Below are 14,843 nucleotides of genomic sequence, written 5' to 3' on the forward strand. Positions count from 1 at the left end.
GACTTGAAATTTAAAAAAGACTTCTTCCAAGGCGGGCATCCAGAACCTGAGGTGCTCCAAGGCATTAGTACGCGGAAACCTTAGCTTTAGTTTTTGGTCAGTTTGGGTTGTGGCATTAGTACGCGGAAACCTTAGCTTTAGTTTTTGGTCAGTTTGGGTTGTAGCAATTGAGATGAAAAGAAAAGCAGGAGAAAAGACAAAAGACCATTCTTAAAAAAAAAATAATCCAGAGAAAACAGTTCTCCAAAGAGATATAGGAGTAAAAATTCAGATGACTTCCAGTAGGAATTAGGCTTTGAGGACGTGTCTACACTGTGAAATGGAGGGGTCATTAGCTCTGAAATGGGAGCAACCTGGCTGGGCTTGCACCATGCCATACCCAAATTACTAAACAATCTGATCAGCAGTGACCAGAATGGGAAAGGCAAAGGAAAACCTTGCTCTGCCCACGTGGATGGACTGGTTGGAGTCCAGGGAGCTGGAGGGTCCCCAGCTGTTTGTGTTGGTTAATGTTTCTTGAAGCTTGGAGAAAAGCGCAAAGGATCCTTATCCTCAGTAGACATGAAAGGAAGACGAAAATAACCTGTTGGAGGCACCTTCTTGCTGCTACGTCAGAGCAATAGATTGCTATTGCACTTTGATAACAGACAGTACAGGCAATATTATTTAGCCATTGCAGTTTTATATCAGGCTATTCTGCCTTCTTCATGGGGTGAAAGCAGCAAATATGGTTTCTGCTGCCAGATGAATGTACCAGGATTATGAATCCTAGCTCACATTGCTTGACTGACTGACTGACTGATCTGCTCCTGCAATGGAGCCAATGTATTGTTTCTCTGAGCACTGGCTTTGAAAATGGCTTTTTGATTATTACTTTTATGCATATCCCACTCATTCGCATCCTTAAATTTATCATTCCCTGTTCAAGAAGCAGTGAGTGGTGCAGTCCTTTATACAAATGCTCATGTAAATAAGTCCTAGTCAGCCATGGTATTTCAGAGAAACCATATTTAACACACCTCTAAAAGTCCTTTTTTTTTTCTCCAACATGTCTTTGTGCTTAAATGTATTTAACAATGACACTAGCTCTGGACAGTGGCATTTCAGTGGCAGTGGTTTGCAGGCTGCTGTGAAATGGTGAAGTTTTTGGGCTCTCCAGGCGCAGGTAGTTGCACTGATGGTCTGAGGGTAAGCATGGAGATGTCGTCAAATGTGAGAAGCAAGCATGGACACTTCTTGTTATATACCCAGTGCTTCTGCAGCCTGCCCTTCCCAGGCTCTTTTTACATAATGAAGCCCTTTACACCTTGTGAGAAGAGACTATATATTCTTACCTCCTTTTTGCAGATGGGAACTGACGCGTAAAGATGCCGTAGCTCAGGCTGTGCAAGACAGTTGGGGATCTACCTTCTGCTTAGGTGCTTCTTCTCACCTCTTTTCCTCAGTGCTGTTGATCTAGGTGGGAATTAAGTGCACAGATGCTTTGTAGGATGTGGTGTTTGGCGACTTATTTCAGACTTGATGTGGAGCAACTTTGAGGAGGATGCTTGACCTCAGGTCTTCCGAGAGTGTTCAACTGGCCTTTCTCCCTGGTAGAATAAAAGCTGAGTAATTGAACTCGTGCCTCAAAGGGACTTGATACTTTTTTCTTCAAAGACCTGGACAAGGGACAATCATCCTGACCCCTCTGCCAGGGCAGACTCTTCATGGCATGTTGCCTATCCTTGATAACATTACTCTCATCCCTAGTGAGGTCAGGTGGCAGGGAGCCAAAGACAGCAGATATTGGCTGCAGAGAAAGCAGTTTGTCTCGAAGCTTTGGCCTGTCTTCTCCTACCTCCCCTATGACTTAGAAGCCCATGGCCTCTGGATTTCAGAGAACTGGATCTTGCTGGGCTTGGGAGAACGAGGAGGCAGCCAAGACAAGATGCTCAGCACCTGAGTCTGACCAGACAGCAAGAGGACAAGGCTGAGATCTTTTCCTCCTGCTCTTTTTTTCCTTCTACATCAGGGGTGATCATTGGAGGCACTGTTAGCCTGATAGCAGGTTTTGAAAGTTGGGGGGCTTTTTTTTTTTGGCGACAAGTAAGACAGCTGCTGTTCTAAATATGTAGACAACAGGAACAAAGCTGAATCTTATCATTCCCTGCCAGCAGTCATTATGCCGACAGAGAGATGCATCTGATTGTGGTCATTGATCTCGTGTTTTTATTAACAGATACAAAACGACCAGTGCAAAGAGATGGAGTCCATGGCAGACAAGTGGGTGAAGCTAACAGACAACGGGGAATGGGGCTCTCATTCTGTAAGTGTGCAAAAAATTCCTTCCTGAAGCTTTTTTTTTAATTTATGAATGTCTGTGATTTCCTCTGAGCAGACAGCAAACAAGGGCCAGTTCCTGTGAACTCATTTGAAGAAGCACAGCTTTTCTAGAACTGAGAGCAAAGCCACCGAGGCCTCTGAGGGGCTGATCCCGAAGCAAATGATATAGATGCAAGACTTTGTATTGATTTCCCTGGGCTTTGAATCAAGTGCTTTACGAGGTTAAATAGATTTACGCAAATCCGCATGCCACAGTCACTCTGCATGATTGTAATTGAAATCTTCTGCAACAGTTGTTTGCTCATGAGAGCACGAGATTATTCCCCATTGCTCAGCAGAGCGGCGGGATCAGGACAGGTATTTTACTCTCAAGTGTGTGCAGAAGAGCTGGACTGCACACAGCTGGTGCTCTCTGGTGACGTGCCCGCTTGAAAAGCAAGCTGGCAGCACCAGGGTGGCTCCTGCTGCGCTGATACAAGCATGTCCATGTTGGGAGCAGCAGCCCTTTGGCTGGCCTGTGACCCAGCTGGTTGAGTTTGCCCGGTGCACAGACCACGTGTAGACCAACTTATTAGCTCATGGAGATGCCTGGCTTCTGCTACACCATCATACCCTAATTCCCAGAGCCATACCAGCAAAGGCCCAGTATAGGTGATGTTATGCCAGAAGAAAAAGCATTTTAATTGTCACAGACAGCAGCCCATCTCTCTGTTTTCCATGGTCTGCTTATTCTCCTGGAGAAGAAATCGTATTCCTGAGCCAGCTCTGGTTGGCAGTGCCTGTTAGCTCAGGTGCAAGACCTACACAATTCATGTCAAAAGGCAGGAGAGCTGGGTGAGGAGGGGTGAGTGGCACGGGCTGAGAGGTGGATCCAAGGCCAGGGCATTGAATCAGGTGAGCTGAGACATGGAGACAGTGTCTGCATGGGAGATGGTGGCATCTGAGCTCATTGTCCAGGATGTGCAAGTGTCTCCACTGACCATGAAGGTTGCTTGGAAGCCTGGCTGAAGTGCAGACATGCCGGCTAGGCGAGATGAGTGTTCTGGTTCTCCTTGAGGCTTTTGTCTGCATTGCAAATCCTGTCATGGTGGCTTCTCTGAGCACAGTTTTCCAGTTGCTGCAGCCTCTGCTTTCAGCATGCTCGTTCTGCTGCACCAGAGGTGATGTTGGGTATCTCTACACCACACAACGTGATGGTTAGTTCAATAGTTCTGCTGTTAATTCCCAGTTCTGCTGTTACCTGCGGTAACCCAGCTCTCCTCTGGCCCTCTGGATATTAGGTGTTTGGGGAGTGGGAGATATAATAAGCTGTACCTCCACTTTGGTAAGTTTTTTGTACAGTCCACCCAGGACTGTACAGCATTGCTGTAAATCTCATCATCCTGGACCTTTATGCTGATAGAGTTTATCCCTCTTTCTGTGTTAAAATATAGCACCTTCAGGCCATTATCACTGTGTTGGCAGTAGGCGTCTCGTACTGGGGTCGTATATATGGTAGAGCTTTGCAGGTCAGGCAGGGTCTTGGTAAACCACCTGTCTTGAGTAAGTAGAGTGATACTGTAGTTACACAGGTGAGTTGAAGGCAGCAGGCATCAACAGCGCTGCTGAAAGACGTGGTCCTGCCTTCCACCTCCCCCTTATCCCATGGCCGTGGTGCCACCAACCCACCATCCTTCTTCTGCCAGCACAGGGGTTGTGCAGCCGCTTGCTGAGCCACGCTGTGAAGTCAAGTAGGTCAAAGCAGTTGGAAACGGGGTTGTTTTCTGCATTTCATCTGCTGTTCAGCGTCGGGAATGAGCAGGAGGGTTGGGACTACTGCTGGGGACGTTCATCGTTTGTGCCTGGCTTACGGATCATGATGCTGTAGTGTTAGATGCAGGCAGAGCTTGATTTTTAAAGCCTATAAACAAAACGCACTTGTGAGCCTGGATTTTTGAACTCTGGGTCATGTTGGGGTTTCTTTATAAAAGTGTATCTATCTCAAGGCTTTACAAACAAACTGATTGACTGTGTCTGAACATAGAGCTAGAGATAAAAGCTCCTGAGTGCCAGGGGTAGCTGGATAAAGGCAAGAACACTTTTTTTTCCCCAGTTCTGCTTACAACAAGGTCAGAAACAGCTCTTGGTGTTTTTCCATAAAACTGGGGCGTTGAGAAGCTTTTTTATAAAGCACACTTTGGCACTTCTCAGAGATGTCTTTACAGCCTCTGCCTAGCTGTCTCCCCATTATTCCTGACTCACGAAAAAGCTTAGGAAAAGCCAAGACTGCTGTTGGATGCAAGAAATCTGAGTAATGGAAGTAAGAAATCCAGCAATTTCTTGGTGAGGGAATGTCTGTTGACTGTTATGTGTATTGTTACAGGTAACTCTGAAATCAGGTAGCAATATATTATACTGGAGAACAACAGGGATTCTCATGGGGTCCAAAGTAGTAAAACCAGTTCTGGTGAAAAACATCACAATTGAAGGTAAGCGATATTTGCCTTTTAGGTCTAAATCTCACCCTTTCATCACAGTGTTTGCCAAGTGCCATTTCTCCTGGTGTGCCTACAGCACCAAAGTGGCCTTTTTTAACCCCCCTTGTCCCCTGTCTCCTCCTCTAAAGCGCAGAAACAGAACAGCAAAACTTCACACTGTCAGGGAAAGGCTGAAAAATTTATTTAGCTGGTAAATGATGCCGTCTACTGGAGAAGACTGGCTTAGCAAAGAGAGAGAAAAAGAAATTAACAGGTTTTCTTTAATGTCGTATAGAAAGACCATGCTTATTGGTAAGCCTCTCAACAGTGATAAATGAAGAGATATATATCATAACAGTGACAGTTAAATTAATATTTAAATAATTTAATCAATCTGGGATTGTTCTTTTGGTCCTGTTCTAAATGTGATCAAACTTGGAGTGTCATATAAGGTTCTTACATCGGTCAGACTTGCATTGAGAAGCAAAGATTGAAGACCTCAATTATGAGCCAGGAAAGCCAAAGTGTCTAAAGTGAATGGTGAAAGTCTGTGATTCTTAAGCTGTGTTACGCAACTGGCTTGCTTTCCCCCATAAGCAGGTAGGCAGTAGTTATGGAACTCTGTATTTCAGTGCTTTACCTGTGATTTATCTTACAGGAGTTGCATATACGTCTGAATGCTTCGCATGCAAGCCTGGTACCTTCAGTGACAAACCAGGTTCATCTGGGTGCCAGGAGTGTCCGAGAAATACTTATTCGGAGAAAGGAGCTAAAGAGTGCACCAAGTGTAAAGAAGAAATGTATTATGCGGGTACGTAAATCAAACGGGATAGGCAAAACCAGAAGAGTCTGAATACGTAAGGTCATAAGCTGTTTCTGTGTGCAGAAGTGAGAATGGTTTTATCCAACAATTAAGTTTAGTCTCCAGTTGATATGCAAAGGGGAAATGAAGGTGGGGCTTCCCAAAAGCTGCAGAGGGCACTTACAGACATAATGGGCCACACTTGATCTCGGCTAGGATCACCTACACTGGCATAAAGGGACGGAGATCTTTTCTGACCTCAAAGGGAACAGTTCTTAAGAACAATAACAGTCGTGCTCTGCCCTCTCCTGGTAATTTGTGTTATTGGTCGGCGATGACCGAATTGGCTTCCTCACTGCCTTTAGAGTTGCCAAGTTTCTAGGAATCTCCTTTCCGAATCCTCTCCTGGCCCGTCCCTGCCTCCCCTGAAGTTGTGGTGATCTAGTTGCAAACCCTAGTCCCCAAAGTCCTCTGCATTCCCAGCTGTGGTTAACCGGTGATCATCAAATAACACAGGCAAAATCCATTCGTCATGGCCAAAACGTCTTCAGTTTTCTTACTTGTAATTGTTTTATGGAAAGTTTTTGAAGAATCAATTATCAACCATAAAATCTGCTATTACAGATTGTGGCAAATGCTTGGGGACCTGTGCCTGTGCTCATGATGGGAATGGGAATTTTGCAAAAATATCTAGGGAGAGAAAAAACCGGGCCAGTGTTGTAAGGAAGTTTCTAATGGATTAGAGTGTTTTTGTTTCTTATCAAGTGAGAACATATTTCCATCCTTGGCAAACTACACAAATTACTGCTTGAAGGTGAAGGGGTGAGGAGAGGGTTTGGGTGACTCACTGGTTATACTGAATTAATGAATTTCAGGGTGACAGTACAATCATAGCTGGTATTTTCCCTGTTCCTCTGCTTCAGTTCAGGGGAAGGTTCATATAGACTCCATTAAGAGTTTGATTTTTCATTCTTAATTTGTATTTTTCTGCTGACTCATTTTAATCTCTGGATTTTAAGATCACTATGGTTGTTTGCAGGGACCATTTGATAGTTTAACATCCTGTTCCTCACCCTTTCTTTTTAGATGAGGGATCCAGTGCATGTATAGAGCGTCCTCCATGCACAAACAAAGACTTTTTCCAGATACATACCCCGTGTGATAAGGAAGGAAAAGTAAGTAGAGTGCATGATACTACTTTCAACCTCATTGTGCTTATTGTGATCTCTTCATTTGAAAACAAGGTAGGGTTTCCAGGAATCTCTTTCCCAATTGGTTTCCCAATTTGCTTCCAGCATTGAATCTCTCTGAGGCTTTGGGCTTGTCCTTTAGCTGGCTTCTCTCCAGCATTCATCATCTGTAAGAATCTGCCAGTCATGGGTCTGCTTAAGGGATCTGCTGTTGTGAAATGCTAAGCTCCTTGCACTTGTGATTAGTCTGACTGGGTCACTGATGCTACCTCCATGCTCATAAAAAAACAGGGTTGGGGCACAGGGTGAAGTACTGTCCCAGAATAAACCCTACTGTTTAGTTGTTGGCAATCTTTCCTGGCATACTTTTGGCTTGTGACAACTTGCCCTGTCCCTGCAAATGCCCAGGCATGATTCAAATGCCACAATGGCACAGGAGCATTGGACATGACCATACCTATTTCAGGTGGAAGAGTGTTTGGCTGTATAGATATGATGTGTATCATGTTCCTTAGTTTTAAGATCAAAGAAGAGCCCGTGATGTGTTGAAATAATGGTATACACATAGCCTGGGAGTATTCATGTACAGCAGCAGAGCTTAGCTGCTAATAGTGTGCTTGCCTCAATGGGATGCCTCGAAACACTTGGACTCTCGGTAGATTGTTTCATCTAGAGATCTTAGATCCACTGGGTCTCTCATAGAGAGACCTGCTGGTAGAGCAGCTTGGCTTTGGAGATCTCCTTCCCTTTGTCCCATCAGTCAAGTGGGGATTTTGGTGGGATTTGGAGAAGGAACTCCTACTTTCTGGAATATGGAGCCCACAGAAGTGTGGACATGTGGTCAGGCCTGTTTTGTCTCTTCTTCGCTTTCCCATCTCTCAGATCCCAATGGGATGGCAAGTAGTCAAAATCCGTAGCACCTATAGTTGCTGGCCTGATATTTGCTGGCAGGATGGAGTATTTTGGAGCCACCTGGTTAGCCAGTTCTAAAATGCAGCTGAGAGTTCGTGTGCTTTACTACTGAAGCATCAGTGAGTTTATCCCCAGAGCTGACAGGCTTTACAGCCTGGTATTGACTCGCTGCTTCTTGCTCTGCTAACTGCCTGTAATGACTCGAGGAATTAGCAGCAGTGTTCGCTGCTACACCCCCAGGTACAGCTTTAATTGCAGCCTCCTGCAAATTACCCATCGCTGCTCTGTGCCATTCGAGTCTCCCTGGCATTGAACATTGAACTCTTCCTACCTCCTCAATGGCCTTTCCCTTCACTGATGGCCATCATCAGAATACAAAGTGGGTCTTTCTGCAGACACCCTTCGTCTTCCACTTGCAACAACAACACGTGTCATAGATGTGCAGATACTGGCTGGGTTTTCAGGGCTGCTTTCACCATTTAGTGCTCTGCATCTCTGGAAATTAGTCCACGTTTCCTGTACTCCCCAGCCATCTCTCCACATGATGCAGCCCAGTGAGAGGGCCTGACTCTGTAGCCCATCTTCAGGCGAACGGTGGCTGTAAAGAACCAGCCTAAAGGCCTATTGATCCATGGCTTACAAAAATCAGCCAGGTTTTTCACTGGACATTAGGTTATTGTCTCCCTCCTGCTGTCCCCACTCCACGTGTAGAAGGGGCCCTAGGAGATTTAGGCTCTCGATTCCTATTGACTTTTCACCTATCTACTGCTTTAAAAATCCCAGGCTGTTTGCTTCAGCCCCAGTCTTAGGAACCCTCACTTGGGCAACCACACAGGTACTCCTGAGCCTTTTAATTTTAAATGCTGTGCACCCTCATGCTGCTGAAGCGTTTCTGGACCGATACTCCAGAAAATCCTCTTAAGAGTTCAGGAACAGCAAGGGCAGGCTGATCTGTAAGGGACAGATGTCACTCTGATGGCAGGAGCAGTCCCACAGTGCTGAGCAAAGCGAGCAAAGCAGACCCAGCGTCAGCGGACAAATTCATAGATTCATAGAATTACAGAATCATAGAATCATCACAGTTGGAAGGGACCTTTAAGACCATTGAGTCCAGCCATTAACCTAACACTGCCAAAACCACCACTAAACCATGTCTCTCAGCACCATGTCCCCCCATCTTTTAAATACCTACAGGGATGGTGATTCCACCACTTCTCTGGGCAGCCTGTTCCAATGCTTTCTGTGAAGAAGTTTTTCCTGATGTCCAATCTAAGCCTCCCCTGGTGCAGCTTGAGGCCATGTCCTCTTGTCCTATCACCATTCAGCCAAGGTTGCCAGACATGTCTGTAGTGATGAGGCACAACCAATGTCAAGCTGGGACATCAAGTCCATGGGTCAGTCAGGATTTGGGTCAACCAGGGTACATGACCTGGCACAAGCATGGCTGCAACACAGCTCAGGCAGGGACAAAGGGCCAGAACCTCAGCTTAATTGCATCTCCCAGGAGCAGAGGCCTGAGCCTGCACTGAGGCTTCTTCCAGCTTCTTTTTCAAACTGGTTCAAAGCTGGTCAATACTTCTTGAGCTTCTGTGTTATGAGGGCTAACCTTGAATGCAAGCAGCTCAATGCCCAGGATGATAGGGGCATGCACTCAGGGCCCTGAACCAAATTCATAAGGTGAAATCTCCCCTGTCAACCTCTGCACCCATGCCTCTGGCCTCAAGGATCCTTGATTGCACTTCTGGGACCAAAGGGTGGACATACCCAGAGGGGGAGCTGTGGCCAGGTTAAAGTCTTGCCAGTTGCGTTTCTAAGCTCTGGAACTCAACTAATTTTTTTCTTGAGATATTAAACCTTTTCAGGGATAGACCCAAAGACAGATGAAATTTGAAACCCAACACCACAACTGATGCATCTCACCTAAGCCTTTTCCTGAAGCCAGAAAACTTGTGTCTCGTCAAAGAGAGGTGATGTCAGAGAGGTGATGCCATTGTAAATGGTAACACCAAGGACCAAGGGGACACCTCATTGTCCTCTACAACTACCTGAAAGGAGGTTGTAGAGAGGTGGGTGTTGGCCTCTTCTCCCAGGTGAATAATGACAGGACCAGAGGAAATGGTCTGAAGTTGTGGCAGGGGAGGTTTAGATTAGATATTAGGAAGAGTGGTCAGGCACTGGAACAGCCTGCCCAGGGAGGTGGTTGAGTCACCATCCCTAGAGGTGCTTAAGAAATGTCTAGATTTGGCACTTCAGGGCGTGCTCCAGTGAGAGAGATTGTAGGGGGTTTTTGTGTGTGTGTATGGTTGGACTCGATGATCTCAAAGGTCCTTTCCAACCATGAAGATTCTATGAAATTCTATGACTGACTCATGCTAGTGTTCGTAGGCTGCTCTTGTGTAATGTGGAGGGACTGGAGCAGAACGGGAAGAGTTCCTGTGTGATTTGGCTTTTGCTCAGTAGGTGAAAATGGCTGGAGAGAAAGTCAGGACTTTCCAAAGAACAGATGAGTGTGGAGAAAACACAGGACTTGTGATGTTCTCTGCTAACAGATGCCTTCCCGATAAAGGAATTTTATAATGTAGAAGTTATATTTTGTGTCACTATGGTTAAAATGCAATGACTGCTTTTGCATTTGTTAGAATTATTTATCTGATGTTCCTCAGAAACATTTTCATGGGAAAACCCACTAGATAAATAGGAATGAAGAGTAGTAATTATTTTAAGCTTCACATTTTTGCTTTTTTCTTAAGGCCTGAAATCTTTGAATCGCCTCTGAACCCATTCACTTCTGTTTCCCTCCTTTGCCCATCCCTTTATTTTCCTGGATGTGCAAGGTCTGCTTTTGGCCTGAAACATTGGGAATACCCTAATTTCATTTAAAAGGGGGACTTTGATTGGTGTATCTAGTCCTAAAACTTTGCAACACACCATATGAGCTCAGTGTCTTCTCCTTCCAGACTCAGATCATGTACAAATGGATTGAACCCAAGATCTGCAGAGAGGATCTCCCCAATGCATTGACCTTGCCTCCTTCTGGAGAGAGGAAGGATTGTCCACCCTGCAATCCTGGCTTTTACAACAACGCCTCATCTTCCTGTACTCCTTGCCCACCAGGCACATTTTCGGATGGGACACAGGGTAGGAGTCCACAGAAAAATTGCTTGTGTCCCCAAAAGCAGTTGTCTGCTTGCATGTGACTTAGTTTAATGGCACATCATGATAATCCAGAGTTCATTTTGCATAAAATATTCATGAAACTACATTGGAGAGAAGGAGCTGGATATCTGTTTTCTCTCTGAAGTCCTTTCATATCAGGGGTTGCTGCTCTAAGTTGACCTGCTGTGTTCTGGATGCATTTCTTGGCTGACATAAACATCCTGAGGATTATTTTAAGGGATTCTCAGAAGGGAATCAGAACTTTTACAATCAGTAATTCCTCCTCACCCATTCTCCTGTCCATGCCAAATTCTCCCCTGTGAAAATCTCATTTTAAGCACTGACAGATGAGTGCCCTGCCAACGTTGTCTAGCCTAAACTCTGGCTTGTTGATTCTGAAATGTATTGACCCAGTGGTCAACTACAGCATTTTGTGGAAACTCACGTTTACCGCTATGATCAAACCTTCAGCTAAAGGCATTAAAAAAGGAAGGGGGATCAGGGTATCACTTGCAAATTACTTACCCTGAGGTTATGATCTGCAATTTATAAAATGCTGGTCTCCTTTCCACTTTTCTGGTCCTGATAAGTCTTTGGCAGTTTAATTGTAAAGAAATAAATTATTTTATTTGCTCATTACTTGCCCCAGAGAGTAAAAAAGTAATGTCTGTGTTCTTTAAAGCACTGTTTGAGATGCGCTTTGGCTGTGTGATTTCCTTTACTGCCCTCTTGCCCTGTAGAGTGCAAAGCCTGCCCTGCTGGGACTGAACCAGCGCTTGGGTTTGAGTACAAGTGGTGGAACATCCTGCCAGGCAACATGAAGACATCTTGCTTTAATGTCGGCAACTCAAAGTGCGATGGGATGAACGGTGAGCCAAACTCCCTGTGTTGTTACGTGCTTTTCTTTCTTCTGCGCTGATCACTGTGATAGTGGAGCACCCACCAAAATGAGTATGCTCTTTCCTTTGTGAGTCACAACTCAGAGTTTCCCTCCTTTGCTGTAATTGCACCAGGCTTGAAAATTCCTGTAGGAGACAGTGTCACTAAATATCGAAAAAAAAAAAAAAATAAAACCCCCTCTTGTATACCAGAAAAGGGCAGGAGCTGCAGCCTATGTGAAGTCCCCTCAGCCAAGGACCTATTCCACCACAGACTTTGATGCATCTGAATATCCCCACTGAAAAAAACGCAATGATTTGACTTCCCTCTAGTTTATCTCCTTTCACGTTTTGTGATAATATGCCCTTTGAGGTCACACATAATTCTTTTGGAAAACTTAATTAAAGTCTGTGATCTTTGTTCATTTAGCGCTCAGAGCTTTCTCTCTGCACGTGTGCTGAGATTGCAGCAGAGAGCAGTCACAGCTCACTCGTGAAAACGGTCCCGTTCAGGGCTTCTCCCACCTCCAGCCTTCGCTGAGAGATTTTCCTCAGCCTGCTCTGCCCTGTCCGAAAGATGTAACTCAAGCTTTGAATTATGCATGTTGAGCAGAGGGGCACAGAGGTATATGCTTAACGTGTTGCACATAGGTTCATTGATTCATCTGTTTTAAGGCTGGAAGAGATCAGATGGATCATCCCCCTTGAGCTGCACAGCACAGGTCAGGGAATTTCAATTGCTTTGGTGATTTCAAGGTGACATTTGGCTATAAAATCAGCAGTTAATGCCATTACTATAATTTTTCATGCAAAAGGATTATTATATTGCTCTATAGTTTATACCAGATATCTTTAAAGTACTGAATTCCTTTAAAAAAGTATGGTAACAAAATTTTTTTTTGCCATATGACCCAGAAACCATCCATTTCTTGAATTTTATTTTTTTTTGTCCTGTGAAGGTTGGGAGGTGGCTGGTGATCACATCCAGAGTGGGGCAGGAGGCTCTGACAATGACTATCTTATCTTGAACCTGCACATCCCCGGATTTAAGTAAGGAACAGGATTTTTTTAAATCTCTTTCTCATTTATCTCAGCCTCTTACACCTATTTCACTGGAATGAACAAAGTTTTCCTTTCTGAAGTACAACAACGTCATGAATGAGAGACAAGGGGAAACCTGGATTTTATTCCTGTGTCCCCAGTCAGCCCATTGCAGCAGACGATTCTGTAAGACCTTGGGTTTCAGCAGTGTTTGCTTCAGTCTGAGAAGCTGGCTGTCCTGGAAACTGAGAGAAGATATTCCTATCCCTCTGTTTCCAAATTATCCCAAAGTAACCAGCTAAACCTGCCATGGGGTGGATACTGGTGCCTGCCCTGAAGGTGTTTTACAGAAACCCACGTTACTTTGCGCTGTGGTTTCGGCCAACCTGCACAGTCTCTGCTTCCCCTGGAGCCGGTGGAGAGGTGCAGGCAGCGCGGGAGAGCAGGACATCCCACCTCTCCTGGACGCTCAGACAGGATGAATTAACTGCTTGAGGTGCTTGTGCCTCTTTATTAAAAGACTGAGCTTAGACTCCTAGCTCAGACCAGGTGCCAAATATTAATATGGCAAAATGAAGCTCACCCTCCTTTGGTGTATCTCAGCTGAAGGGGCCTGTGACCTCTTACACCCAATGAGCAAACCCTGTTTTTTATTTTACAGTGTGGGCAAACGCAATTAAAATAAAAGAGAAGCAAGAAACATATCTGTGGAAAAGCTTGGCGTGTCCCGATTTATTGTTCACTGTTTAGTACTTTGCAAGGGAGCACCCTGAGTACTTCTGGTTTGCTCAAAACTCCTGAAAGCGTCTCCCACCACTGGGGGGCAGATGCAATTAAATCAATATAAAATCACTTAAAGGATGTAACGCATTTAAGCGATAAGATTCCCTACCAATATGGTCAAATTTGGGTGTTGATTATAAGGAGGGAACTGGACCGTAAAGAAGTCAGACACTTAAAAACTGCTCCTGCTGTGCCCGATAGCCAGTGCGGAGCCGCTGGGCAAACCTGGCCTCCGCAGTTCTGCAGGGGCAGGTTTTATATGACAGGGCTTTGATGGTTTCCCCGCTGTAGGAAAAGCAATTTGACGGATTGACTGCTGCCTGTCTGGAGAGCATCTTGTAAATGTTTTGTTCCTTCTCTGTTAAACAGACCTCCGACGTCGGTGACAGGAGCAACTGGGTCAGAACTAGGACGGATTACTTTTATTTTTGAGACCATCTGTTCAGCAGATTGTGTGCTGTACTTCATGGCGGTAAGCGAGACCTCTCTCTCCATGACTGAGGACTGACTGAGCCTGGTATTCCACACGTCACTTCAATACCTCTACATAGGCGTGATTAGTTGCACTTGGTTTATTATGACTAAGATTATGACATTAGTTTAATATCTGCGGTGCCCTTGCAGGAAGGATTTAATGAATGACCTAGCAAAATTCCTCCACCACGTGAGTTGTGAACCATTCCTGACTATCTGTTTGTTTTAAAACAAAACATTGGTCACCAAAGAGCCAAATTTGCCCCTGTTAAACTGACTGATAAAGTTCTCGGTGTCTCTCACGCAGTCGTGTTAGCCTCCAGAAGATGTGGGACAGAGGGATGGGAAATGGAAAATTTGGAAATTTAGTCTTGATCCCATCAGTGACCTGGGGAATCAGTAGGGCAGCAGACAGACACCCGTTTATAAAGCAAAGTGCCGTGTTTTTTACTTTTCTTACCTTATTGAAAGTCCATCAGCTGAGGAATATAACAATCTGCGACAGCTCCCTGGTCCCTGCCATTGCAAAGGGAAGCTGGTCCATTTTTTATTTTATTTTTTTTTGTGTTATTTAGTGGTACTTTACAGGAAGCTTCTCTTAATTTAAAGATAATTAAGTTGAAATTAGGTGGTAATTTAAAGGAATCTGCCTTTAGGTGTAGTTTAAAGGAATCTATTTTAAAGGAAAAGCATCTTTCACTGGAACATTCACAGCTGATAGAGAATAAGAAACATGAATGTAGATTGAACAGGTTTTTTCTCATGTAAACTTTGACACCGTTTTATTGGTCTCAGTTCTGATTCACTAGAGAAACCGGCAAAGTGAGTA

At 44.8% G+C, this 14,843-nt stretch overlaps 1 protein-coding gene across 1 annotated transcript in view; it reads left to right on the top strand.

Moving 5' to 3' along the window:
- ELAPOR2 (endosome-lysosome associated apoptosis and autophagy regulator family member 2) overlaps positions 1–14,843 on the top strand; it is a 109,086-nt gene that overhangs the window by 74,382 nt on the left and 19,861 nt on the right. The window contains exons 5-12 of the mRNA XM_074573344.1: positions 2,219–2,305; positions 4,685–4,790; positions 5,437–5,589; positions 6,667–6,755; positions 10,640–10,820; positions 11,579–11,707; positions 12,676–12,766; positions 13,910–14,012. Coding sequence (XP_074429445.1) covers positions 2,219–2,305; positions 4,685–4,790; positions 5,437–5,589; positions 6,667–6,755; positions 10,640–10,820; positions 11,579–11,707; positions 12,676–12,766; positions 13,910–14,012 — 939 coding nt within the window. The remainder of the gene's footprint in view (positions 1–2,218; positions 2,306–4,684; positions 4,791–5,436; positions 5,590–6,666; positions 6,756–10,639; positions 10,821–11,578; positions 11,708–12,675; positions 12,767–13,909; positions 14,013–14,843) is intronic.

Source organism: Larus michahellis, chromosome 1 (assembly GCF_964199755.1).
Source record: "Larus michahellis chromosome 1, bLarMic1.1, whole genome shotgun sequence".
NCBI classification, from domain to species: domain Eukaryota; kingdom Metazoa; phylum Chordata; class Aves; order Charadriiformes; family Laridae; genus Larus; species Larus michahellis.